The following is a 25,779-nucleotide window of genomic DNA, read 5'->3' on the forward strand; positions in this document are numbered from 1 at the left end:
GTTTAAAACTCTGGCATAAAGGCTAAAAATGCTAGGCCTTTAAATTTGCACTAATTTAATCAGTTTTATTAAATAAAGACTGATTATGGCCACTTTGAAGACCTATTTTGCTTGAGGGCGTTGTTCTTGGGCAAGAACTGTAAATTTTCACACAAATAAAGCAACAATAACACAAATACTTTGTATTAATTGAATATATTTAATTATAATCTATCATTAAATATTACATACAAATTATACAGTGCATTATAACTTTACATTTCATGTCAGTTTAGCACAGCAGAGAGTTATTTTATCTGTTACATTTACTCGGGTCCACCCAAGAACCTGAAACATCAGTAAATTATGGCCAAGAAAACCAGGAGCTGGTGGGAAGCACCACTCCCCTCCTCCGCTCAGTCACAGCCGCAGTAGTTTTTGTCCTCTTCGCTAAATAATGAAATCGTCGGCAGGAAAAGACAAAATAGGCAAACGAGTCACATGGATCTCATTTTAGCTGTTTGTTTCTTTAATCAAAAAGTACCTCGGCTTTGCAACGTCGCCCCAGACGACTCTCAGGTTTTCAGAGAAGTAATAATGCATAATGTGAAACCAGTTCACGTAGTTTTAGTTCAAACTGTAAAGAAATACAACCCACTTAGAACCTTCTTCCCTAATCTGCAAGTTTACCACAATAAACACTTCTCTTTATGTGAAGAAAAACTAAAAAGCTGAAGTTTTGGCTCTGCTTTTACCAGCCTGGGGCGTTTAACTGCATAGCGGGGGGGTTGAATGTAAGTGATAAGAGGTATAACAACAATAACAAACATGGAATGCAACACCTCTCATTCAAAAAAAAAATGAAAAAGAAATGTATCGGAGGCTTTTAACTGGCGTGCATGTAAGCAAACACAACATGCACCCAGGAGTGCACAGATATGTCGTCCCACCGATATCACTCTCAGGAGGAACAGAATCTTCAGTCATATTCTCACAAGGCACCGATGCAGACAGGGAAGATATGTTGGGAACTTCTTCCTCTTTTGGCCTCGTCTCACTCTCCACACCCACTAACTTGCACCACGAGGAGAAGATAGTGGGTGAGGATTACTTCCAGGACAAAAACAACCTGTGCTATCACATTCAGTCTCCTCCGTCCGTCTGTTCGCAGATGATCCTTACTGCAGCTTTCCGCTGCTGCGCCGGTCCTACCACCAGGTGAAGAAGGGCTTTCTGCTTTGGAAACTCTGCGTGTAGGATTCACTGCTTGCTCTCTGGGGAGCTCGAGCCGTTTCAACAATAACGGGGGGCAGCTGGACCAATTGGAGGGGTGACTTACCGTCCTTCAGGGCCTGGGTCAGGTTCAAGATCTAAGGACCGAGAAGATTTATTTCAGTGTTAACCGCGGAGGTTAAGAGCATTTTGTACGGATTAAAAATTGGGTCAGTACAGAAGCAGACTCACCTGGCCTCTCATAACAGATACTTGTTTGTGAAACTGTCCCCTGTCGAAACCAGGATCTTTCTGTAAGACAGTAAACGGTACATTCATGTTACGTTCACAGAAACTCGTCGTTCATCGTTTCAGCAACTGATTCTCAATTCATCCCACACACAGCTCCGCAGCACTCTCCACAGCATGGTTATGATGAAGCCCCTCTTGCCTTAAAGAGCTCATAGAGGTCCTCTTCAAGGTCTTTAATGAAGTTTGGGTCAGAGATTTTGGGAAGAACCAAAGCCTGGATTTCCTCCGAGAAAGGAACTTTGGCTTGGGGCAGCCATGCCCAGTAGAAGGGGTCTGTTGATCAGAAAATTAAACTGTTTCTTAACAATATTCACTGTACATTAAACACAGATCAAATGCTGATTGTATCACGGTAAGTGAAAGTTCTTACAAGCTCTCCAGGAGTCGGGGTGTTTGAGGGGGAAGGCGAGGCCGTTGTCGATGGCTGCTAACCTGATGATGGGTTCCTTTACTACGACCCAGTCTGTGTCCTGGAGAAAAAAACTAATTAAACATGAAAGCATGGCTCACAGTAGGTTTGACAGAGCAGAATCAAAGGTGAGATTAAACAAACATTCATCAGTCTGATAATGGAGCCAACATTAAACAAAACCTGATTAGGACTGAGAATCATAAGATTCTTATGATATGATGGAAAACATGGCGTCTAATGCTGATAATTTCTCAATTCTATGATAATCCATAAACTGTTAGACAATTCTAAAATACCTCAATGTGATTAAAAATGGCTGTGGAGATTTCACTCTTATTTACAGTAATTTGTCAACAAACTGGTAGTTAGAAGAGAGACCTTTTGCAGCTTGTTTTTTAAGGGTTTAAACTGTTAGACTAAACAGCAACATTTCTTTATAAGAGGGAGTTTAAAAAGCCTTATTTTATGGTCAGTGCCATAAATGTTTTTATTTAAAACATTGATGTTTGACACCAATGCATTTATTTTTGTGTTGCCCAAAGAATGACAACAATATTTTCCCTTATTAATGTTTTATTCCCTAAAATCTGACTCATTATATCTGGTCAGCTTCACTGACAAATAATGGCTCATCATACATTTTGCATTATGATGTCATTTATACACTGATGTGGTTTGTTTTGTTCACAAAACATGATGAAGAAAAACGTACTGAGGTAAAGCCTCTAATATTAAAACACTTGTGTATTATAGTTTTACAACACATGTTAAAATATCCCCCCAAAAAGTTAGTTAAATTAGTGTTTAAAACAAAGAATAGAGTGCTTAATTTTGCACAGAAGTGTGTGTGTGTGTGTCCTCACCCTGTTCCCAACAGAATCCATGGGACAGTCGTACTTCAACAACCAGTTGTCGTTTCCTCTGTCTAGGTTACAAAAAGTCAAACCTTTAATTCAGCGGCGACACCCGGCCGGAGCAACAACATCTAAATAAAGTCAGATTTTACTGATAAATGCAGATTATTTTCGCAGAGAAGTCCACCTACCTGTGTTTCTGATGATGTAGTCGAGGACTACGAGTCGCTCAAACTGCAGCTGAAGTTGCCGATTGGTGTTTTCAGGCAGAGGTTCCGCTTCAAACTTCCGCAGCCAAAAATCTGCGTCCTTGTATCCGTCAACGAAGAGCTGGAAGGAGCCCACCTGGAGGAACAGAAACAGAAAGCAAAGCTGATGTTTACTCTGCCTTTTTCACATTACAGCCCAACGTTATTAGGAACAAATAATAAAAAATACTTCCTAATACAAAATGATGCATTTTGTTTCTTAGTAATTTAAAAGAAGGCTTAAATTTACATCAACTGCACAGTCAGACCTGTGGGTTTTTTTTAACCTTAGGATATTTAATGTATTAATGCAGAGCATTAGTTCTGTTGAGCTGTATGTAAACATTGTGACAGAAGAAACGGCTGAAGCAAAGTTTTAAAAATTAAAAACAAACCAAAAGAAATGAGCATAACATTTGATATTTGGTGAAATAATGTCCAAAATGGCCTCAAGATGTTAGAGTGGATCTTTTTTTTTTTTTAATTCTGGATGTTTACAGATTAATTTTTGTTTACTATTGCACAGATAAATGACTGATTGAACTGATTGGTGCAGTAACATTTTTTTTACCTTAGGAGGAAGTCCGATTCTGTGGAACCGTTGACCCACTTTTGGCACCTTCTCCAGAGCGAGCTTTTTGCCCCGAGACTTCACCCTGTCTATAGCGCTGTAGTTGAACGTTTCGCTTGCCAAATACACCACCTGAAACGGAGAAGTTAAATCAGGAAAAACAGCTGCGAAATGGTTTGATGTGTTTGGGACAGTCCATGTCATCTCCAGAGTCAGGTTTCAATCTGAAAGTTTTCATTTTGTTCCTTTTGTTTGGTGGAAGACAAATGATTAAACCACATGCAGCCAATTTTACACAAAAAGAGACATATTTCCAGTGTTCTTTAAAGTTTTATGGGTGTACCTTTGAGGTTTTAAGTTATTTTTGAATCTTTAAGATGACATTTCTTCTAGGAATGTTCCTTTTTTTTTTTTTACAAAGACAACCAGATGACATCAGATAAAAATCACATTCTTTGCAGATTACAAACTTCTCCCTGGCGTCTCCCATCAGAGAATTTCTGAGAAGCTTTGATACTGAAAAAAAATGCAACGATGACAACTCTTTACTGCTAAAACACTTTCAGGAAGAATGAGAGACAAAATAACGCCTAAAAGTCTTTATCACTTTGGACCCTCAGTGTCAGAACACAGAGTTGTGAGAATGAACGTCAACATTAACAGAGTTTTGTTTAAAAGCCTCACCGTCGCAACTATCTTTGAAATGTTCTGAAGGCCTTGATGCAAGAACATCTGTTTATTATAGAGACAAAACATGAAATATTCTGAATTTAAGACTAGCTTGGATTTAAACGTTAATGCAAATGCTATCATATTTGTGTCCGACTTGCAGCTGGACAATAAAAAATATATGTTTTGAGTCATTTTTATTTAAAAAGTTTAAGATGGATTGGATACGCCACACTAATTGTAGCCAAAACCCTCAGCTGACCCAATAAACTCCCAAAATTAGGCAAATCAGCTCTTTGTAGAAATGGATTCTGAATTAAGAAATAATTCATCTATGGCTCCTTCTTCATAAGACAGACAGAGAAAAAGAAAACAGGATTAAAGCGTTTGGAAAAGAACTGTTGAGTTGACGTGGACCGGTCCAGGGGTGTGACAGTACCTTGGTTCTGGGAACTATATCGAGCTCCAGTTTCTGATCGACCAGGCTGGCCCCAGCCTCCGAGAGGTAACCTTGGTTTAGAACCAAACAGTCGCGGCCGAAACAGCAGGGACAACAGAGCTTCTGGAGCCATTTAGTCCATTTGGGATTCAGCTGGCCGTAGGGTTCTTCGTTTTTAGGCTTAAACACCCCGATGATCTTCTGTGGAGGCAGAACGAGAACGAGGATAAAGGCCCGTCTTAGAAAGGGAAAACCAGGAAAAGCTTTACTGTGTACGACATAACTCAACTATCAATTCAATTCAAAGGTCTTGTTTGACAAGTTTGAAAACATCACTGAAACATACAGCGCACAGATGAGGATAGATATGAAAATAGGCAAAAATCACAGTTTTAGATACTTAAAATGCAGCTAAAACCACCTTAAAAGCTCAAGGTGGACTGTAAACCTTTATTAAAAACCAAAAGACGACAAGAGTTTGATAAGAAAACGAGGTGGCAGGGGCGTAATTTCAAAATTTCTATATAGAAGTCACATGCCACATTACGCCACTATCACACACACACACCAATTATGACATGAAACATGGTCAGAGAAAGAGAATTATGTCCTCACAGAGAGGTAGCACATGACTGCTTAACACAGCGGTGACTAACTTACAAACTGGAGAACTGAGGGGGTGAAGAGAGCAGGACTGAAAACCCAAACTTAGGCTTTAGATAAGTTCTGTTTGTTTAAAATTTAAACAGGCAGAAAGAGTAACTGAAAACTGTGAAGATCCAGACCAAAAGTCCACACAAACGCTTCCCTTTTTTTCCTTTTACACAACTTAAGACAATCTGTGAGTCACCCGGGGCTTTTATTGGTTGGATCCAGCGGTGTTTACAGAGGACGTGTACGGTTTTTATCCTGATAAGAACGCACCGCGTTTTATTCGAGTCGTTTTGCATCAGCCGGTAAAACTATTAAAGGACGCATGCGCTCAACATTTTCTGTCCAACTGGATACGAAGCGGTTCCAGGGTAAAAAAAGAAAGAAGAACAGAACATCTACTTTGTTAGACAGTGGAAGGAACATTATCGCTGACCGAGTGCTGATGTTTACATTAGGCAGATCAATAAATTAATTAGAACCTGCCTGCTTCCTCAGATCGGTGATACAGCACTTTAAAGAGTTTTAAATGATTAATCACTGTATCAAAAACAAACATACTAAAATGATGGTTTTAGTTTAGCTTTATATTAGTTTTTCACATTAGAACAGGGTAAAAAGGGTTGTCAGTGAGGCCTGTAAACTAACCAGATGGTCACAGAGCTATTCACTGGCTTCTTGTTAACAGAAGGTGAAGATCCTGGGTTTTTAATCAGCGCCAGGTTCCAAATACCTGCCTCTCTGATGGTATGGGGGTGCATTATTGCTTACGGCATGGACAGCTTACACCACCATTAACATGCAGATTTTAAAACAGTTTTATCAGGATAAAAAAGTAATCTGTTAATGGTTGTTTCATAGAGATCCAGATTTGTTTGTTTTTTTTTAAACCCCATATATTGTTCCTTATTGTTTGGAACATTTTAGTTAAATGTCATATGTGATGTTTGATGCTAAAATTAGTTGTTTGGATGTTTATTTAGGTCTAAGTAGGTGCATGTTGTGTTGAAATGGTAGTTTCCCTCTGCCAAGAACTGTCAAAGAGGCCTTTCCTACAAGCTACCAGCTTTTCACAACATTTGCGTTTTGTCACTGCAGCCACGGCGCTTCCAGTCAAACCAGAAATTTCAGATTTGTGAAGAAAAGATTTATGATTGGCTGTAAGTCAGGAGCAGCTCCTCTTACCCCCTGTGAGTCTTTGACAAAATAGCTTCCACTGGAGCCCTGGTAGATCCTTTCCGGGTAGATCCCTTCCTCTATGGCTCGCTCGGCCTTGCGGATGATCTCTCGGAACTCGGGGTCTTCAGGGAACTCGTTCCTGTGCGGCTCCCGGGACGCGTTGCCCCGGTCCCGATCCAGGAGCGGCTGTCTCTCCCGGCTGCGCTCCGGACTGCTGGCCGGGATCCGCACCACGGAGCCCGGCGTGCTTCCGAAGGCGCCCCGGGGGCTGGTGGGCTCCGCGGGGCAGTAGCTAAAATCACCAGAGTCGAGCCTCGGAGAGACAAGCGGACTCGTCTCGTCCATACTTTAGAGGTAGCCGGATAGTAGTTTTATCTTCTTTAAAGAGGATTGAGAAGAAAAAAAGGACGAAAAGGGAGAAACAACAAAGGCGGGACAGCTGTTTTGTTGTAGCACTTGCTAACAGGAAAACACAGCAAGAAAAAGAAAATCAGATGACTGTCAGCTTCCGGAAAGAGGCGGGACCTGTTGACTGTTTTGATCAGTGACCAATCAGCGTCCAGATCCTCTTATCAGTCCCCTAACCTCCTACGCTGATTGGACGCCGTTGTTTCGTACACAGAAAACATGTGAGTACTCGTTAACTCAATCAATTAACTTTACAAAAAGGCTTTTGATAAACATTTTGTGACTTACACGGAATATTATGGAACTGAGGGGTTTCTCTCAGATGCCAGAAAACTAAGTCTGGTTAACCGTTCTTTGCCAGCCTTTATAATGTAAGCATATTTTTTGAATCGCACATTAATGAAGAACGCTCATTTAAAAAAGAATCTTTGACACAACATTGAGCTATTTAATCTAAAAGCAAAAATAAATGACAGGAAGATGTTTGAAAGTTGAGAGATCAGACAGTTTCGGCAGCTGAGCAACTGCCAGAAATAAACTGAAAAATGGACCTACATTTGTAAATATATTATAAAATAACAATATTCATGTTATTTTGTAAGATTAATATTGCTGGTATGAGTACTCAAACAACTACTTGATACCAATAAGAGTTATCTTTTAGTTAATTATCCTGTTCGGCTGCTGGGTGTATCTAATGATATGATAATTTTTGATAAAATTATTATTTTTTACTCTTAGTTTCTTTTATTCCGGACAATATTTTTGTGTTTTTCTGTTTATATATTTCAGCCCCACAGGCTGTCGAAACAGACGGTTGCCCATTCTGAGCCTGGTTCAGATGAATGTTTCGTCCAGTTAAATTGAATTTTTCCTTTCCACTGTCACCTGTGGATGCATGATCAATACGATGGACTGAATCAAAGTGAAGATTTGATGTAGTTCACTAACTTTTTTTAAAGAATTTTATTTTAGAATTACTGATACACTGAATATTACTGGATAGACTGAGTAGACTTATTTTTTAATTAGCAGAACCATTTCACCCCTACACAATAATTTGCTATTTACTGCCTTGTTCCTGATCCTGTGCTTGGACCCAATTACGTCACACATCCGAGTGATGACTGAAAATGCTGAAGATACCCTAGTAGTTTTTTCTCTGATTATTAATTTTAAATTAGTGTATTTTTTTTAAATGGGAAACTCTGAACACAAGCAGCTTTCATGACTTTCTTCAAGTTCATGTTAGCTTCAAAACACATTTCTTTTCACCTTTAACAGGATGCAGAGGTGGGTTTGCGGACGTGCCGCCGTGCTCATCCTCCCCCCTCCTTCCCCTCCTCCTGCTCCTGCAACTCGGCTTCTGATTGGTGGAAACCACCCGGAAGAGAGGCAGATAACGTGTTTCGTCACGCAGAGAACTCCAGAACCCCAGCAGCAGTCCGACTCTCCATCGCCTCAAATTGTGAAAAAAAAACAACTAAAAAGCTAACTTTTGTATAGTTGTGGCGTGGTCAGAACCAACTGGAGAGCCGTACTTGAGCCGTTTTGGAGGAATCCTCTACATCGGAGTTACCGGAAGTACATCGTAGAGGGCATCGGCGTGAGGATGGCTGCGTACAAGCTGGTTCTGATCCGCCACGGAGAGAGCTGCTGGAACGAGGAGAACCGCTTCTGCGGCTGGTTCGACGCGGACCTGAGCGAGACCGGGGAGCAGGAGGCAAAGAGGGGAGGACAAGCCCTGAAAGGTACGCTAGCTGGTAGCGAACGAGGACGGGCCTAAATCGGAGGTTTAAGCTGCTGAAACATGGTGCTTATGCAACTCTAGACTTCTTAAAGAAAAAGATTTGCGCTTCTACTTCGCTTATTACGGCTTCGCACACAGACGGAATTTTGGCTTCACGGTGCATTCAAGTAAAGCTCGTAAATGCAAATATCAACGGTAAAATAGCTAGCGAGAATCTGTTTTACATTGAAATAAACCTTTCAATGTAAAACAGATAAAACAAAAGATAATTGTAATATTTGTTTAAATTACTATTGAGATATCAACAGAGCAGTCACTTCAATACTGTCCAAATGCTCCATAAATTAATACATAAAAAAATACATTATATTAAGTCTCGTTCCCGGTGACATTAAATGAAGAGTCGAACTGCGCGACTTTTTCTACTTAAAAACCTCGTTTTAGGGTGGAGTATCGATTTTACGCATTGTACTTGAATGCACCGCGAAGTCCCTGCCTTCAGGCTGAGCCGTAACCAGCCGAGTAGCGACGCAACATTTTTTTTAAAAGCCTAGGTGGCGTGACTAATGATGGAGGGGAAACGAAAGCTCATTTCGACACCCAACTAAGCAGCAGCGGGGGAAACCGTCTAACTGAAGTTTCATTCATTCATTCTGTGAACTGTCAAGACAGTTTCAAATAAACCGTAATATAGACAGTAGAAATGGAACAAATTTAGAAATACTGTTGAGTCCAGCTGAGTTAAATTTATCATTACTGTTGGATGTTCTGCTTTAAATCTGCAGTTTTCCCCTCTTGCTGGTTTTTGTGTAACACAAAATTTCCAGCATCTTGCTGAGGTCATAGTCTGCCAGAGCCACGTGGCTGATGACTAAATAAAAGTAAATCTTAGTAAGAGGAGAGCTGAATCATGCAGATGATGTTCAAACCACAGAAAAATAGGACAAGGCCCATTATTCTTTACATAAATCTAAAAAAATCAATATGTATTTACCTGCGTGATGTTCTGATCACTAATTAAAAATGTACTTTTTTCTTTTTTCGACTCATTTCTCTCTCATCTCTGCTTTGACCCAGATGCTGGCTACGAGTTTGATCTTTGCTACACCTCTGTCCTTAAGAGGGCCATCCGCACCCTGTGGTTTGTTCTGGACAGCATCGACCAGATGTGGCTGCCCGTCCACCGGACCTGGAGGCTGAACGAGCGCCACTACGGTGGCCTGACAGGGCTGAACAAGGCCGAGACAGCCGCCAAGCACGGAGAAGCTCAGGTCAAGATCTGGAGGCGTTCCTTTGATATTCCTCCACCATCCATGGACGAGGAGCATCCCTTTTATCAGAACATAAGCAAGGTGACAGCCATTCCCTTTGAGTGTTTTTGACTGTGAAAGCACGTGTATTTGATACTCAGAGTTAGCCTCTGTGGTTGAAACGCTGCTGACGTTACCAACCCATTTCTTGTGCGTTAGGACCGGCGTTACGGGGATCTGACAGAGGACCAGCTCCCCAGCTGTGAAAGCCTCAAGGACACCATTGCCAGGGCTCTTCCTTTCTGGAACGAGGAGATTGTTCCTCAGATCAAGGAGGGAAAGAGGGTCCTGATCGCTGCCCATGGAAACAGCCTGCGGGGCATCGTCAAACATCTCGAGGGTTCGATAACCTGCAACTTTCTTTCTTTGTGTTTTAAATACATCACACAGATGACACAGTTAAATAAACTGTTGTGAAAAATGTGAGCTTGTCAAGAAAAAGACAAAGTAACTCTAGAGCTTTTTGGACTGAAAGCATCATTAAGACTTTTTATTGTTTTTAATTATTTACCAATTTATTTTGTATAAATGATATGTAGTTTAGCAACATGATGCTTATTTTATTCCATCATTTTTGCAGTTAAAACAAACACATTTGCATATTATTCATTCATAACGCCTTAGGACACAATGTTATTTTTGCAGTAAAAGAGAAGGTGTCTAGTATGTTTAAATAGGCAAATTTAAACATTAGAGTTTCACAGTTACAACTGAAACATGTAGAAACCAAATACTGAATATAAACTTGCTCTGCCTATAATTTAGGATTCTTTCCTTGTTTATGCTGATTTTAAACACGAGGGCTGCTTGTGTTTATTTGTATTTAAAGAGCGAGGCTGCTGCAGTCTTTGTCTCAGACCGACAACATATTGTGAAATTTGAACCCCCACTTTGTTTGCACAATAAGTAGTAAAATTGCCAGTAACAGTTTAGCACTTCCTGTGATTTCCTGGGCCTGAAATGACTCTTATTCGAGAGAAGTAAACCCCACAGTAACGGTGATTAATGTTACGCTGATAGCTTTCAATTCACTGCCAGCGCCTAGATTATGAAATGCACTGAATGTAATGTTGCCTTTAAACAAAATAATAGCTAATTATTAATGCAAACTTGCCCCAAACTGGACAGAGGGTCTACTACTAGTGGTCTACATGTGATTATTGACTTTGTGAATAAGATTGCTGGAATATTATCAATATTACAAGAACTTTTGTTGTTTTTAATTTATTGCCTTGTCAGATTTTTTTATTTTTTTGGTAAAAATTTACTAAGACTAGACAGAAAAGTGTGTTGCAAGATAATGACTTTTAGTTATTTATTTTGGTCAACATTGTCTTCCTTTTTATTTGCATTTCTCTGACAGTGAAGCTACAGCCACATTGTGAGCAAACACCAGTTTATTTTTTTCATGTGTTTTATGTAAAACCTATAAAACATGATAAATTCAAGCGTCCGTTCCAAATAGTATCTGTTCTGCAATCGTTCTCAGTTATCATCAACTGTCTGTGTCAACTTCAGGCAGATAAATTAGTTTGTTTTCTGTTTCCCAGGTATGTCAGAGGAAGCCATCATGGAGCTGAACTTGCCCACAGGCATTCCCATCGTGTACGAGCTGGACAAGAACCTGAAGCCCGTGGGACCCATGCAGTTCCTGGGAGACGAGGAGACCGTTAAAAAGGCCATGGATGCTGTTGCTGCTCAGGGCAAAGCCAAGAAGTAGACTTGTCCTTGACCTGGAGGATAAAGTACAGATCAGTTACATGTTGCTTTTTCAATAAGTTTAAAAAGAGAAAAAAAAAAAGGTCATTTAATGTTTGTGTCATCACAGACTCGCACAACTGTGCACTTTATAGACATAATACCTTTGCTTTTACACAAACATACAATCTAATGTTTGGTTTCATCTGTCACGGTTAAGTACTGTAAAACACAGAAACATGCATTTCATTATTAGACTATAGAATGTGGTTTAAGCCTCGACCAAATGGAATTTAGGGACCAGAGAACAGAAACAAATGTAAACTTCCGATGCAGATCTGTCTTGCATGAATAATTTCCCACGAACGTTCCTGCAGTCAAAGCTCAGTGGGAACAGCATCACCTCATAAGTAACACTGGCTGTTGTTTTAAAAGGGCAAATTTTTATGTGTTCTGTACTGATGAACTTTGTTTGCTGTGGTGCTGAGAAAAAAACAAAAAATGTTGAAAAATGAAGTTTTTTACTTGTCTCTGGTGCTTTCTTTTAACACAGTCATCTTGTCCTTTGCCTGAATGTTGCCTCTTATGAAAAAGATTTTACATGCAGTCAATCTTATTTAGTTGTCATTATTGATTGGTAACACTAACCGCTTGAAAATACTTTATTTGTGCTTTTTTGTGTTTATTTTTTTTATATCTGTGAGGCTTATCATTTTTATATGAATCAGATGTTAAACCCAAATTCTAAGATGGCCAAGTCTGTATAAAAAAACAAATAACGATTTGCAAATTATTCATATCTACTGTTTAGCTAAGAAATTAAATAAAACGTTTATTTTCTCATTTTAAATTGACAGTGACAGATTTCAAACCAGTTGGGACTGTATTATGCTGGTCCCAGTTGAATTTCTTTAGATACTTGTATGCAAATTCATAAAGCAAAAAAATATTCCAACATAAAGATATCCAATGTTCTGCGATGAGACCTTTTAAAAACTAATCTCATTTGGGATGGAGAACCAACATGGTCTCACAGGAGGTTGTAAAATAATGAGAAATGGGGTAATTTGGGGGTACATACAAGGTATTACAACCTAATCAGGGGTACTTGCAATATACTTAATACATACAGGGTACTTATGGTGGTATATATAGGGTATTAACAGGTTATTTCTGGGGTACTTACTGGGTAATTACAGGGTTAAATGCAGGATATTTACAGGGGTATATTGCGTACTTATAAGGGTACCTACATGGTAGTTACAAGGTAACTACAACTACAAAGTACTCATGGGGATACTTACAGGTATACATGTGAGTATTTACAAAGTAATTATAGGAATCAGGCTGTTCATGAAGTGACTTGTTACTCTGTACTGTGCCCCAGCATGGCTTTATGGAATCTGTTTCAATTTTAGTTCACTTAATAATAATATATTGTCAGTAGTAGTTGTATTTAAGTTGTAGCGCTCATAGTCCTCCGCACATGCGCAGTTCAGTAATGGTTGAAGAACCCGTCCTTCTTCTTCTTCCGTTCTCCTCAGACTGGCCAATCAGAATCGACTCGAGCCCTTGCCTCAGCCAATGGGAGGTGGGATCTGCTCTCCTCGAAAACATGTCGCCCATGAAGTTGTGTGTTCCAGGTGAGTGCTTGTCATTTTGAACTCCCTGAAGTGTGTCTCGGTCGGGTCGAACCTCCGGTCTGGCTTCGTGCCGAACCCCGCTCGTGTAGGCGCCGCCGCGTTTCCTCGAAAATGTTCTCGAACCGTCTCGAGACGTTGGGTCCAACTGCCGCGCGCGTGGCGGAGCCCGTGGAGTTTCCAGCCTCCAGTCGCGTTTCGCGTAGCGCTCGCCTGCGTTTATGTTGTCGCTTTGCTTAATTGAGACGCAGCTGAATAAAAGATGGAGAACGTTTTTCAACAGATTTACCTTATCGCCCCTGTTCCCACTGCGGGGGCCCGGCCCATCGCCCCGGGCAGGGCTGCACATTCCTGCTCAGAGTCCTGACACACCCAAAGAAACCCGTGTGCCAGCAGCAAATCTCAACATGTGGTCTCATTACGTTTTTGCTGCCTGAAAACAAAACTACCCTTTTATTTAAACCTTACCTAGGATTGGCATTTTGTCCTGTTGTTTATAAGCAAATGAGAGCAACAAAAACAAGTAACAGTGAGCATTAGGGTGGTTTTATTTGAGTTGGGTAGAGTCTGCTCTTGAGCCTGTTTCCCATCAAAGTTTTATCTGCTACAAGTACTTTATTGTGTTGTTATCAAACAAACATTCAAGCCCAGATGGTTATAATTTCACACACATTTTATATTCTGTGTCGCTTCAACTCAAACTGACCTCTCGTCTCCTTTTCTTTTCTCCTCAGGTGACAAGCTGTGCAGTGAAGAAGACTGTATTCCAGGCACCGGAGTGTACCTGCGGCACGGCTATATATACTCTGCGCTTGCTGGCTACGTGCTCAAGAAAAATGAGGGCGAGAAGGTGAGGATTGTGAAGCGTGCTGTAGGCAGGGGAGAGAGGGCGGGGTGGGCATCAGAAGCGGCGAGGCTCCGGCCAACGCCAGAGTACGAGCGTTGTGCAACCCTTGTGAGCTTGATCGAGTCTGTGCAACAACAGTGGAGGGACAGGAGTGTTGCACAGATATGTAGAGATGTGTAGAGCTGATCTTTAAATAGTTAAACACAAACGGGAGCTTTGCACGGTTGGGTTTGTTGCTTATTTTGTTCGACACCCTAACAGTGTTCTGTTTGACTCCTGTCGCTGTTCTTTGGATTCATGATGTGCTGGTACATCCACAAGGATTTATTGTGCTGTCTATATACCTCACCCCCACATGCACTTTGAGCTCATTTAGCCACAAATCATTACTCTTCCACCTCTGTGCCTCACTGTCAATGCATGTCCTGGACCATGCCTGAGTCAGAATTCCGATTCCAATTCCGATGATCATTTTGTGATAATAAATCGGTAGACTGATTTTACAAATTCAAATTATGTTGGATTTGTCTTTAAAAGATGCATCTAATGGTATCAAAATATGTTGTGTTTGATGAGGGTAATAAAATCGTGTGGCCTTGCTACTTTGAACGCCTGTACTTTTTTGTTTTTGTATGCTTTTATTGTTCTTTTGCAGTTTGCCACAGAGTTTTTAATTGTTTATGTAACGCTCTTTGAGTTGCTGAAATGTACTATTCAAATAAAACTCTTCATGCCTTTTATTTGTGGCTCCACTGCTCTGCCTTTATACTCTGGTTCAATAAACCCACATTTTGACACGTAAGTCAGTGGAGAAAAGAAACAGAACATCCTTATCTGAGGGAAGCTTTTAGCTCCTTGTGAAAGGTCTCTTTTACCAAAGTATCATTTTGAATGGGACGTGGCTAAAGCTCTTGCAGAAATGTATTTCCATATATTAGCTCTTGTGCCTGAAAGCTCCAAGTCTTGTGTTTTTCAGAGTTAAACGGAGCGAAGTGTCAGTTTGAGGCTCAGAGTGCCACAGTGACTCATTCTGCACCTCATGATCACTGTTGCAAATGTCTTCCCACAAACTTTATTTATTCGTTTTGTTGAGCACTCATCATTCTGTCCTCTATCATGTTTTGTGACATTTCACAATCATTTGATTCTATTATTTTGTTGTTGTTTAGTTTTTTTTTTCTTGTAAAGCCATGACTGAGACGGTCACAGACAGGGTTTTGTTTTACTTGCACTACAGATTGAGGCCCAATGTTCTGCTTTGGGCGCAACTTTTTATCACCTGCTGCTGAACGCAAAGGGCAGTAATATGTCTGTCTGTCGTGTTAGCAAAATATCTCATGAACCACTGGAGAGATTTTAATGAAGCACTCAAAAGTAATCACTGTGTGAACATCTACAACTGATTAACAACTGCTACAGTCAAGATGGCTGCCACAGCCAACTCATCTTAGAAAATACATAAATGGCTTTAACTTATAATTTCAATTTCACAGATATTTAGCTAAAATTTGTTTTCAGAACAGTTCACATACACGTACTCTGAGGGCTCCCCATTGTTCGTCATTGTTGTTTCAAACTTTGGCATAAAAGCAGCCTGATTTACTCTGGAACTGGGTCTCTGGGGTCTCGGAGTCAGCCCAGTTCATGATGGCCGCCACAGTCAGTCGACCTTAGCCAGCACAAAATGGCTATGACTTGGTCAAATGTACCCATACTGCACTAACATCCCCAAGCACAAACGGCTCGTGAGAAATCTCGCTTTGTTGCATGAGATCGAGCAAAGCGTCATCTTTAAGGTTTGACCAAAATGTCCATAACTCCATCATTTAACGTTGAGGTGATTTTTGCACAGGATTGCTCTTAACGTCTGCTGTTCGCAGATTTGTTCTGGGTGTGCATTGACATCTAAATACTGATAATCTCGACCTTTCCTGTGTGACTTTTGTACATTTTAATGTATTTGTGTATTTTTCTAGCGGCCGGTGATCTCCGTGGTGAGGGAAACAGAAGCACAGCTGCTGCCAGATGTTGGAGCCATAGTTACCTGTAAGGTATGTGGGGCTGTAGCTGCTCTAGTCGGATGAAAATAATCGTTCACACGTCTTTAGAAGCTTTATGATTTCTGTCCCACCTTCTCTTTTCAGTTGACAATAAAAAAGGTTTTTCAGAGTCAAAAAATGTTGAATTTCTTTTTGAATGTCAGGTTAGTGTCCACCATTAAGTTTCAAACATAAAATACTCATAAGGAGTCAATCAGCATCCAAATAAAATGTGCTGTTGTTCACTTGAAGACAACAATTTTATGATAAATGGTATAAAAGTAGCATGTGCATGTTTTGGATCATGTGGGGAAAAATCATTAGGATTCTTTACAAAAATCTGTTAAACCATTTTTATAATTTTTACCCTATTTATTTATTCATTTTTGATAAATGCACAACAAATATGTAGGAAAATAAGACAAAGGACAGTCTCAGGTGTTCACGTTAAGCCTCATGTTTGCCTTTTTCATTGATTTGACTTGTTTTCCAAAAGGTGACTAGCATCAACCCCAGGTTCGCCAAAGTCCAGATCCTTTATGTCGGCTCCACGCCGCTGAAGGACCGCTTCAGAGGGACGATCAGGTAACCCCAGAGACCCAGTTCCAGAGTAAATCAGGCTGCTTTTATTCTCTTTAAACTCACAGCTCACTTCCTCTGTCTGCAGAAAAGAGGACGTGCGAGCGACCGAGAAAGATAAGGTGAGCGAGAATTCAGGCTTTCCCTTCAGATCCTTTCTGTTCAGAAGGCACGCTGAGCGGTTCCTGTTCTTCCGTCTTCGTTGCAGGTGGAGATTTACAAAAGCTTCAGACCTGGCGACATTGTCTTGGCAAAAGTGGTATCCTTTGACGAGCTTTTAGACGCCGATTAATTTGTTTTTTAAAACTATTCATCTCATTCCTCCTGTTTTCTCTGTGACCTGTGAAATTCCTGAAGCCTGAGTGTGTCAGAGGTATGACAGAAAACTGTCTGAAATGAGTTATTTGTGATTATTTTTAGTTTTAGGAATGTTTATTAAAAGGGTGTGAGGGATTACAAAGTATGACAGATAACATTTCACAAGCTACCACTAAATCCACGGCAAGTGCTTTAGTTTGTTCGCTCCTGATTTCTAACATTCCTAAATGTAATAATCTGTACAATCTGTTTTTATTACGCTTGGGGGGGTGAAGTGTGCCGTGTGTTTTGTAACACCTTGACCCGTAATGTCAGATTTCTCTCGGAGACATTCAGTCGAACTACTTGTTGACGACGGCTGAGAATGAACTGGGGGTGGTGGTGGCGCACAGCGAAGCAGGTCAGTCTCACTTCATCCGTCTGTACGGGGCGGCCATTTTCTAACTGTGGAAGAAAACGGTTTTAGGTTCTCGAACACCTGTAGTTCGTATAATGGGAGTGTTTGGTTCCGAAGCAGAGCGTATTCCTCTTCTGCTTTAGCTGCAAATTATGAGCTTATGAAAAATGCTAAATTATATTGGTCAGGGTTTTTACAGGAAGTTGGAATTCTTGATGTAATTGCTTTAATTTAATGGAAAATGATGAATCAAACATTAGTGTCTGTCTGAATGTGCTTGTGTGGTAATTTTATTTATTTATTTGCATACATTTTTATTAAAAAACGAGTTTAGATGCATCTAAAGCCATTTGACTTACACCAGTCATTTTTTAAAAAACTAATTATTAAATATTAGCTAATTTGTTCCTGGACCTAGCATAGACTATATAGGAAGCAAAGTGTTTTTAGGATAAGTGGCTTTTTTTTTTTTACTTTGTTAGCCTCAATAAATAATATATAAATGAAATAAAAATTATTATTTTAAGGCAAAATAACATTTGCTGTGATTAAAAGAGGAGGAAATGATCCTTATTAGGACATTCAGTTTCAGAATGTTTTCTTGTGCTGAAAAGTCTTAAAAATTCACCTTGAAAACGACTGAAAAGTTCTTAGATTTGAGTTTGAGGAAAGTGTGATTACAGTAACATTAAAGGCTTCAGCGTTAACAGGAGTTATATTCTCATTGTGCTGTTATTATATGTATTAGTTGTGCACATTTCATGGTTTCCGCCTCGTGTTTTTGAGCCAGGCGCCCAGATGATTCCCATCAGCTGGTGTGAGATGCAGTGCCCGTGTACGCAGGCCAAGGAGTTTCGGAAAGTGGCGCGAGTTCAGCCGGAGTACCTGCAGGCATGAGAGCCTCCAAAGTCTTCTCCACCACTTGGAACACACAACTTCTCCTTCCTTCATCAAGCAGCACCCACCTCCACCCACCGGCCGGCTCTGAGCTCACGTCTGTCAGGGGTTTCTGTAAATAACCGTTCCGCTGCACATTTATCGTCGTGCTGGATTGAGAACACAGTAGAGACCGAACTGTAAAGGCTTTTAGGTTCTTAACAAAGAATAAGATTATTATTTTTATATCAGAAGTCCTAACAGCATGGGAGTTAAGTTTCCTTTAAAAGGTCAGTGACTAATTGAAGCAGAGAAGCTGCAGAAAGAGAGCTGCACTTTCCTGCACAGGTCAACGTCCAGCTGATGTTCGGTTGGGCATAAAGATGACAAAAAAAGACATTTTCCTCACAAGAGAGCAGTATTAAAGAGCTAAATCAGGTGTTTAATGCAGCTACTGTGTATGGAATACTGAAGTACATGATGTGATTGCCAAATTCTTGCTTTCCAGCACATTATAACTGAATGTTTATGAGCCAACAGTAGGCAAGCTGTAATTTTCATGTTTAATAAAATGAACTCAATACGTTCTTATTCTTTCCTTAATTTCAAAAGTGCAGGAATGAAATTAAACGACTATCACAGTTTCATCTCTGCCTGCTGTTACTTTATAGAAATATTAACCGTTTTGCAGTTTGAGCCCTTTACATTTCAGATGTTTTTTGTGAAAAAACGCTGATTTAGCATTCACACCATGATTTTTTAATTTTTCCGTACAACTTTGTAATCTACCTAATCCTGCATAATTTCTGCTATTTTAACGATTCCTACATCAACATGTCCGTCTCATTCAGGTGGCTGCTATGACTTGTTTTAGCTTTTAAAAAATATTTAATTTCCACTTAAAAACATTGAGATCTCTGCAGTTCCTTCAAAATCATTTTGCTCCTTCAGCTCCATTTTTGACTCCTGCTACTTTTAGCATCTAACTAGCCTTTTGCTACATTTAGCTACTTCCCTACTTCTTGTTAGCTTTTTGGTACTTTTAGCTTTGTCAACTGAGTTTCAGCTTCTTCAGAACAGCAAAAATGCATTTTCTTTAGGTCTATTTTACATCATACACTTGTTCAGATTGACAACATTTTTGGTTTGTTTTTAAATTTTATTTTAAAGAAAGCAAAATATCTTAATGAAGCATCTTTAAAAAAACAGAAAAATCCCCACATGACGATGGGTCACATGTGGCTTCTTTTAACCATTCGTTAAATAAAACGGTCCAGTTTCTCTGACTACAAACCGGTGCTTCTGTGTAGAAAAAATTTGTTCTCGTTCACAAATACTCCACCTGGAAGGTCCTGCAGCCAACAGTTTTTATACAAATCTCCACCTTTCGTTAATCGTCAAAACGAACGGATCGACTTGCGTTGATGTCGATGAAGAACTTCTTCGCGGATGGGGCCGTAAACCCGAGCCCTGCTCCTCGGTTACCGAGGTCCATTCTGCGCGAGTGGGCTCGCTCAAACTCTCCCAGAAGGCCTTGCTGCAGCTGCTGCTGCGCGTCCTTCCCCAGCGCCATGCTGCTGCGTCCAGCTGCCGCCACAGCTGGCTGGAAGCTCTTTTTGAAGCCGCCCATCAACCGCAGGAACTTCTGCTGCTGGTCGGAGCTGTCGAACTGAGCAGTGCTCCACTGGCCTAAACCCTGAGGAACAAGAGAAATGGTAATAATTGGTACATTTAGGGGTTTGCTTTTTAACTTACACCTAAAATCTCATCATTTATATTTAAAGACACCAAGACGGTTACTCTTATATTCAGGATCTTTCTTTATCTTGGTGACACAGGCCAAATAAATACCCTCCATCTTTCCACCTGTACATCCAACTTAAAAAAAAAAAAGTTTTTCAGGCAGGCTGGACTTCAGAAATGCTGCCGCTGTAAGAAGAAGTCAAAAAGTGTACCATTGTAAATTATTTTTAAGTTTGGCTGCTAATTAACCACACAGTTATGATCCGCAGAGCTTCCAGGTCTGAACTGAATAAAGATCTGAACTGTAGCTTAAGAGTCATAATGTTTGTTTAATTCTCCTCGATGATTCATGAATGTTTAACACTTAGGTTCACGAGCCGGATGGTTTAATACCGAGACATTAATACTGACCGTTGGTTTCTTGGGTTGAGAAGCCTTGTCGACCTCCATCTGTAGCGCTTTTCTTCTTTCCTGTATCGAACGCAATATTGAGCTTAAACGCCTAAAACATAAAATATATGTTTGACATTTAATCTGTTTCGTAACATACAAATTGAGACTTTAATGGTACCACTTTAGTGACTGAGTGATTGAGACAATCAGAAATAACCTTATCAGGAAACTAGAATCCTCCCGACTCGTTGATAATTTCACAATCTTTAAAAACGTCCCCAGACCTAAGCGTGCCTCCAGGCTGAACTGATTTGGTCCAGTTTTCAAATGGTTTCAAACATGAATACAGACATGAAATCATTTCTCAGTAATAGTTTGAATTAAACTATCAGAAATTGGTTTGATGAAGAGAAGAGCTCTCCGAGTCGAATAGAAGCAGTTTTTTTAATGATTCTGACACTTTTTTTGGCCATTTAACAGGAAATTACAACTTCTATCATCAGAAGTAAAAGCAGAAAGGAGCTGTGATGTTTGGGGAGATGAAGGAACAGCTTTTAACAACTAAACGGTTCAATCATGTTAATTAGTGGTGGAATTTAAAAGTAGCGTTGAGTTGTTTCACGCCGGGATGAGATGCTTTAAAACTAAAAGTCTCTGAAATGGAGACTGACTGAAGTTCCTTCAGGTTTTTTGGGTAATAAGTGCCACAGAAACACGTAAGTTGTATATAAATATGTCAGATCAGCATTAATGCAGGCTGAGCGCCGTGTTTACCTGATTAATGGTGACCTCATCGGCGTTTCCACTCTTCTCCGACATGAAAACAACGTCCACCTGCGAAGCCTCCTGCAGCGACAAAAACGATTTCTGACCAAACTGTAAACGGACAAACGCTGTCAGTAAAATACGTCGCCGTCTCTCACCTGCGAGTCTTTTTCTTCTTCTTTTATCCTTTTCTTCTTTTTCCCAGCGGCCTCGGACGCAGCGTCGATGTCCTGCTCTGCTGTAACTTTAGTCTTTTTGCTCTTCTTGCTGCGAGCGTCAGCAGCCTTTGGTTTATTATTTTCACTCCTCTGCTCGTCCTCATCAACATCACACTCCTCCACTTCTACTTTCTTCTTCTTCTTCGGCTCCGTCTCCTCTTCTTTCACGTCTTCCTCTGAGGCCGTTCTACACTTTTTCTTTTTGCTTTTTGTCTTCACCTCTGCAGTCCCTTCTTCTTTGACCCCTTTTGTCTTTTTGCTTTTAACCTCAGCTGCTTCTAACCCTCCAGACTCTTCAGTTTTTATCTTCTTCATCTTCTTTTTCAATTTGACCTCCACAACTTCAACCTCTGGTGTTTCAGACTTTGTCCCCATTTTCTCTGCTTTAGTTTCCTTTTTGCTTTTTGTTCCAGTTACACCATTTGTAGTTGCAGCTTTTTCCTTTTTCCTCTTTTTCCTTTTGTTAACAGGCTCCTCAGTCTGCTCTGTGCTTCCAGTAAGAATATTGTTTTTTACTTTCTTGTCTTTCTTTTGAATCTCCTCCTTTCCAATATACTGTTCCTCCTCCTCTTCCTTCTTTGTGTTTTCTGGTTTGATTTGTATAGATTTATTTTTTACTCTTTTCTCTTTCTTTTTCAATTTTTCTTTTTTTACACACTTCTGTACATTTTCTACTTCATCCACCATCTGTTTCTTGTTCTTCTTCTTCTTTTTGCTCACACCATCGTCTTCTTCATCTACATGATTACTGTCAAGTTTCCTCTTTTTCTTCTTCCTCTCCTTTTGCTCAGCACTTTCATCCCAACATTTCTCTTCTTCCTCCTCTTTTACCTCCCGGTTAACCTTTTTACCTTTCTTTTCTTTTTTCACCTCTGGAGTAGCGTTTTTGCTTTCAGGCTGAGACGTTTGTTCTTTCTTATGTTTCCTCTTCTTCTTTACAAGACTCCCTTCGTTGTTCTCCTCCTCCATCTTTGTGCCTCTCGTTCTCCTAACAGCAACAGCTAAGCTTACCTAGTTATTAATGATAATAAAAATATTCACAACGATATGTGCAGGTTGAACTAACAGTTGAATAAATACTAACCAAAGGATTGTGTGGCTGCTTGGGTTGAGATTGTTGATCAATCTCTCTTTGTAGGGCCAGTCGCTTCCCCTGCAGCAAACCAAGAAGAAATGAGATTAACTTTTTTTTAATACACTGAAAACCAACATATACTAAGGATTGTTACTCTTTCACAGATTGGTTCTGTACATAAAAAAGCTTTAAAAATTGGGGTGAGTTTTGTAAGGTTTGTTACACCTTTACTCAGCTTGAGGCGTGCAAAGAAAAGGACTCAGATTTCTAAATGTATGAGGACGATAAGGCTGCTCTGATCTGTGGCTGCATTAAAGTGATGGAGAGAACTTGGAGTACAAAATGGGGAAAATCAGGACTTCGACCAAAACCTCAAACTTAGAAAAGATTGAGTGATGAAGAAAACAGGTACCTGAAGCTTAAACTAATGAAAGTGAGTCGTGAACTGAAAAGGGTTTTTCATTAAAAACTCACAGAATTACTGAGATAGTTTTGCAGGAAGCAAAGGCTAAAATACTTATTTATGACTGTACTCATTAAAGTTGCACAATAAATCAAAATTTTTGCAAAAGACTGCAATAAATCAGAGGTCATTCATCATATTTCAAGTACCATAACGATAATATTATATCTGGTCAATCCAACAGACTCTCACTGGCCTTGATGTCCACATCTGGTTTAGATGAAGGTGAAGACAGAAGAGAAAGTGAGGAGTGAGATAAATGTGGGTTTTATCACAACTGATATAGTCATCACAATTTTGCTGCCCGTGCAGCCCTGGTATTCATCTAAAAAATAAGGTTAAGAGTATTAAAAATCATGAGTTCACCAACTTTTCCCAGCCTGAACCACTCACACCTCAGAGGGTTCAATTAGGACACAGAGAAGTTGAACAAATAGTGTTTGTTTCTTATTTGTTTTTGTCTGTCAGCGTTGGTGATGAATGGCTAATTTATTTAGGTTTTTATGCAATACCGTTGTTGAATATTGTGATGACAATATCAGTTATGATAAACTAACACGTTCTGTCATTAAATGTTCACAACACTCAGAGGAGCGAGGGCCCATCTGGTTACTAAATTTGTATTTTAGCGTACAGTCTGTGTTCATCTTTTATTGCAATCCATTACAGCATTTATATGTTGCACACTGACTGCAGTGTTGGCAGTCTGTGCAGCCCTTTTCCAGATGTTTTTATGCAGCTGCACATTATTCTGTCAACTTTTTTCTGGTTTTGAGAGCCTTCATGCGATGTTTTTATGACACAATCACCAGGTAGATTTTAATTTGTTGACTTTTTAATAATATTTTTGTCAAATTTGCATAACTAACTGTTACAAACCCTGCCTCAGGTCATCATATTTAACACAAGACAACAAAACAAAGTAAACTCTGCATTAAACTGTCAGGATGTTTAGAAACTTGGGCACAAATTATTATGAATAAAAAGTGAACAATTAGATTAAACAAACCATTACCTCGTCAATCGTAATCTCTTTAGGTTTGGTAACAGACCTTTCAGAAACAAAAATTACATCCTCGTCGGAATCCGTCTGAAAAGTGAACACATGATGAGCATGTTTTCAACTAAATGAACACATGAATCGTTTTAATTGACTTTAAACATGTTGGTTTACTGCCTGCGCGGTGTTACAGTCAAACACTGTTTTAATATCACGTTACTGTGAACAAAATCCGGGGAAAGAAGACAACAATAACCCAGTATTAGCAGACTGAACTGATTCATTGATTACTTTAGCTAAGCTAGCAGCAAACAAACAGCGGCTAAATAGGAAATAAACCGTAAAAACAATAAGAAATAAACCAGCCGACCAGGCCAGTCAGATTATAAGAACCAAACTGGGATTATAACATATAAACTTGATGAGCTGTTTTCTTACTTTGCACACCTAGTTGATTCACGTGTACGCTCGTTTACACGTTTCACCCGGAAGTAGTTCCTTCTCCTTCCCTTAGCAACAAGCTTTGGCCCGGCGCGTCCGTGGCAACGGGGGTCGAGCGGACAAATTTGAAAGGAAATCTATTATTTTTACCTTGAAAGTTATCCTAAAGGTCGTTAGCAGCGGCGTTGGTAGGATCTTTAAACAGTGGAGGACCGGCCCATCGAGTTATTTAAGATTAAAAGTTAATACTAGATGTTTTCTTCCTAATTCTGAGTCAATCTGTCTTTTATCTCCCTGCTTCTCCTTTATTCAGGGGTTTAATGTCTGAGTTAGATATTTCTGGTTTTATGCCCCGTCGGTAAAAGGAGAAGGCGGACTGTCTGTCAAAATATCACCAAAATATCTCATGAAAAACTGGATTTAATGAAACTTGCAGAAAGCAATCATTGGATCTCTACAACTAACTTCTGAGTCAACATAGTTCAATCAAAATGGCCCTTTCGTGTTCCAAAATACAAAAATGGCTATAACTCAGTCAATTGTACAGATACTGACCTAATTTGTTGTGGTAGTAGCTGATATAATATATGATTCCCATATATTCTGAGCACTAACAAATTGTGTGAGATATTTGTTTAAAACATTACCATTTGGTATTTGGTCTGTACTATATCTTATAGCAAAAATATTGATTTAATGAATGAATGGGTTTTAATGAAACTTTCAGGAAATAATCATTGGATGGATTTCTACGACTGATAAACTTTTGGAGCCAATCCAGTTCAAGATGGCTGCCACAGCCAGCTGACTTTCAGTTCATTTCTTAAACCGTTAGCTTTTGTCTGAATGGCTCTGTTATCATCGCAGCTCCATTCACCCACAGCCCTTTATTTACACCTGCAGACTTTTTTCATCTCAGAGCAGTTTAAATTCAGTCAGTAACTTAATGGTGTGTTTTTCACATAACTCATTATTTGCACATATAGTTTTAACTTTAACTTACAGCTTGGCCTAAAATAAACCCTTGGATGTGGGCTGCCTCCGACCTCAGCTTCCAGGACCAGCTGCAGTCTCATTTTCCATCTTTAGCCTCGAGCAGCTCCTGCTGGGTAATGACTCACTTAAGACTGGAGGGTTACTTTTAAAACACTCCCACATGCAAGGAGAAATTTGGCTATTTCGGACAGTTTGAGCCGTGATGTAATTTGGCTCAAAGCTCAGCATGATACACAGTTATTTCTTCGCTTGGTTGGTAGATTGGCTGAGCTAATAATACAACCACTCGGTGGCTGT

The 25,779-nt window shown here is 39.9% G+C and overlaps 4 protein-coding genes across 5 annotated transcripts; 2 read left to right on the forward strand and 2 right to left on the reverse strand.

Moving 5' to 3' along the window:
- Nucleotides 1-179: 179 nt before the first annotated feature.
- On the reverse strand, nt 180-7,016 carry pi4k2a (phosphatidylinositol 4-kinase type 2 alpha). The gene is made up of 9 exons (XM_017436399.3): nt 6,533-7,016; nt 4,697-4,897; nt 3,589-3,720; nt 2,961-3,114; nt 2,779-2,840; nt 1,874-1,973; nt 1,643-1,776; nt 1,444-1,503; nt 180-1,349 (listed from the first exon to the last, which is right to left on the reverse strand). The coding sequence occupies exons 1-9, from the start codon at nt 6,869-6,871 to the stop codon at nt 1,188-1,190; spliced, it is 1,344 nt and encodes a 447-aa protein (XP_017291888.1). The 5' UTR covers nt 6,872-7,016; the 3' UTR covers nt 180-1,187.
- A 1-nt stretch (nt 7,017) lies between these two features.
- On the forward strand, nt 7,018-12,208 carry pgam1b (phosphoglycerate mutase 1b). The gene is made up of 5 exons (XM_017436400.3): nt 7,018-7,155; nt 8,219-8,685; nt 9,762-10,036; nt 10,154-10,334; nt 11,545-12,208. Exons 2-5 carry the CDS (start codon nt 8,547-8,549, stop codon nt 11,712-11,714), a joined length of 765 nt encoding a protein of 254 aa, XP_017291889.1. The 5' UTR covers nt 7,018-7,155; nt 8,219-8,546; the 3' UTR covers nt 11,715-12,208.
- Nucleotides 12,209-13,184: 976 nt separating this feature from the next.
- On the forward strand, nt 13,185-18,975 carry exosc1 (exosome component 1). The gene is made up of 8 exons (XM_017436401.3): nt 13,185-13,335; nt 14,067-14,182; nt 16,156-16,230; nt 16,715-16,803; nt 16,886-16,919; nt 17,006-17,056; nt 17,431-17,515; nt 18,303-18,975. The coding sequence occupies exons 1-8, from the start codon at nt 13,194-13,196 to the stop codon at nt 18,407-18,409; spliced, it is 699 nt and encodes a 232-aa protein (XP_017291890.3). The 5' UTR covers nt 13,185-13,193; the 3' UTR covers nt 18,410-18,975.
- On the reverse strand, nt 18,644-24,579 carry knop1 (lysine-rich nucleolar protein 1). Of its 2 annotated transcripts, XM_017436380.3 has the most exons (7): nt 24,484-24,579; nt 24,061-24,135; nt 22,592-22,660; nt 21,448-22,518; nt 21,299-21,370; nt 20,543-20,602; nt 18,644-20,084 (listed from the first exon to the last, which is right to left on the reverse strand). In XM_017436380.3, exons 4-7 carry the CDS (start codon nt 22,474-22,476, stop codon nt 19,779-19,781), a joined length of 1,467 nt encoding a protein of 488 aa, XP_017291869.1. In that variant the 5' UTR covers nt 22,477-22,518; nt 22,592-22,660; nt 24,061-24,135; nt 24,484-24,579; the 3' UTR covers nt 18,644-19,778. The 2 variants fall into 2 exon arrangements, with proteins under 2 accessions (XP_017291869.1, XP_037830624.1); XM_037974696.1 differs by having other exon boundaries at nt 20,543-20,633; nt 21,448-22,660.
- Nucleotides 24,580-25,779: the final 1,200 nt, after the last annotated feature.

This window comes from Kryptolebias marmoratus, linkage group LG3, assembly GCF_001649575.2.
Source record: "Kryptolebias marmoratus isolate JLee-2015 linkage group LG3, ASM164957v2, whole genome shotgun sequence".
Lineage (NCBI taxonomy): Eukaryota > Metazoa > Chordata > Actinopteri > Cyprinodontiformes > Rivulidae > Kryptolebias > Kryptolebias marmoratus.

Coding starts and splice junctions, on each gene's coding strand:
- pi4k2a (XM_017436399.3), bottom strand. CDS start 6,871: ATGGACGAGACGAGTCCGCTTGTCTCTCCGAGGCTCGACTCTGGTGAT. Junction 3,721..4,696: donor ATATAGTTCCCAGAACCAAG/GTACTGTCACAC, acceptor TCTCCGTTTCAG/GTGGTGTATTTGGCAAGCGA. Junction 1,974..2,778: donor TGGATTCTGTTGGGAACAGG/GTGAGGACACAC, acceptor TTTTTTCTCCAG/GACACAGACTGGGTCGTAGT.
- pgam1b (XM_017436400.3), top strand. CDS start 8,547: ATGGCTGCGTACAAGCTGGTTCTGATCCGCCACGGAGAGAGCTGCTGG. Junction 8,686..9,761: donor GGGAGGACAAGCCCTGAAAG/GTACGCTAGCTG, acceptor GCTTTGACCCAG/ATGCTGGCTACGAGTTTGAT. Junction 10,037..10,153: donor TTTATCAGAACATAAGCAAG/GTGACAGCCATT, acceptor CTTGTGCGTTAG/GACCGGCGTTACGGGGATCT.
- exosc1 (XM_017436401.3), top strand. CDS start 13,194: ATGGTTGAAGAACCCGTCCTTCTTCTTCTTCCGTTCTCCTCAGACTGG. Junction 13,336..14,066: donor CATGAAGTTGTGTGTTCCAG/GTGAGTGCTTGT, acceptor TTTTCTCCTCAG/GTGACAAGCTGTGCAGTGAA. Junction 16,920..17,005: donor GAGCGACCGAGAAAGATAAG/GTGAGCGAGAAT, acceptor TCTTCGTTGCAG/GTGGAGATTTACAAAAGCTT.
- knop1 (XM_017436380.3), bottom strand. CDS start 22,476: ATGGAGGAGGAGAACAACGAAGGGAGTCTTGTAAAGAAGAAGAGGAAA. Junction 20,603..21,298: donor ATGAGGTCACCATTAATCAG/GTAAACACGGCG, acceptor CGTTCGATACAG/GAAAGAAGAAAAGCGCTACA. Junction 20,085..20,542: donor CTCAACCCAAGAAACCAACG/GTCAGTATTAAT, acceptor CTTGTTCCTCAG/GGTTTAGGCCAGTGGAGCAC.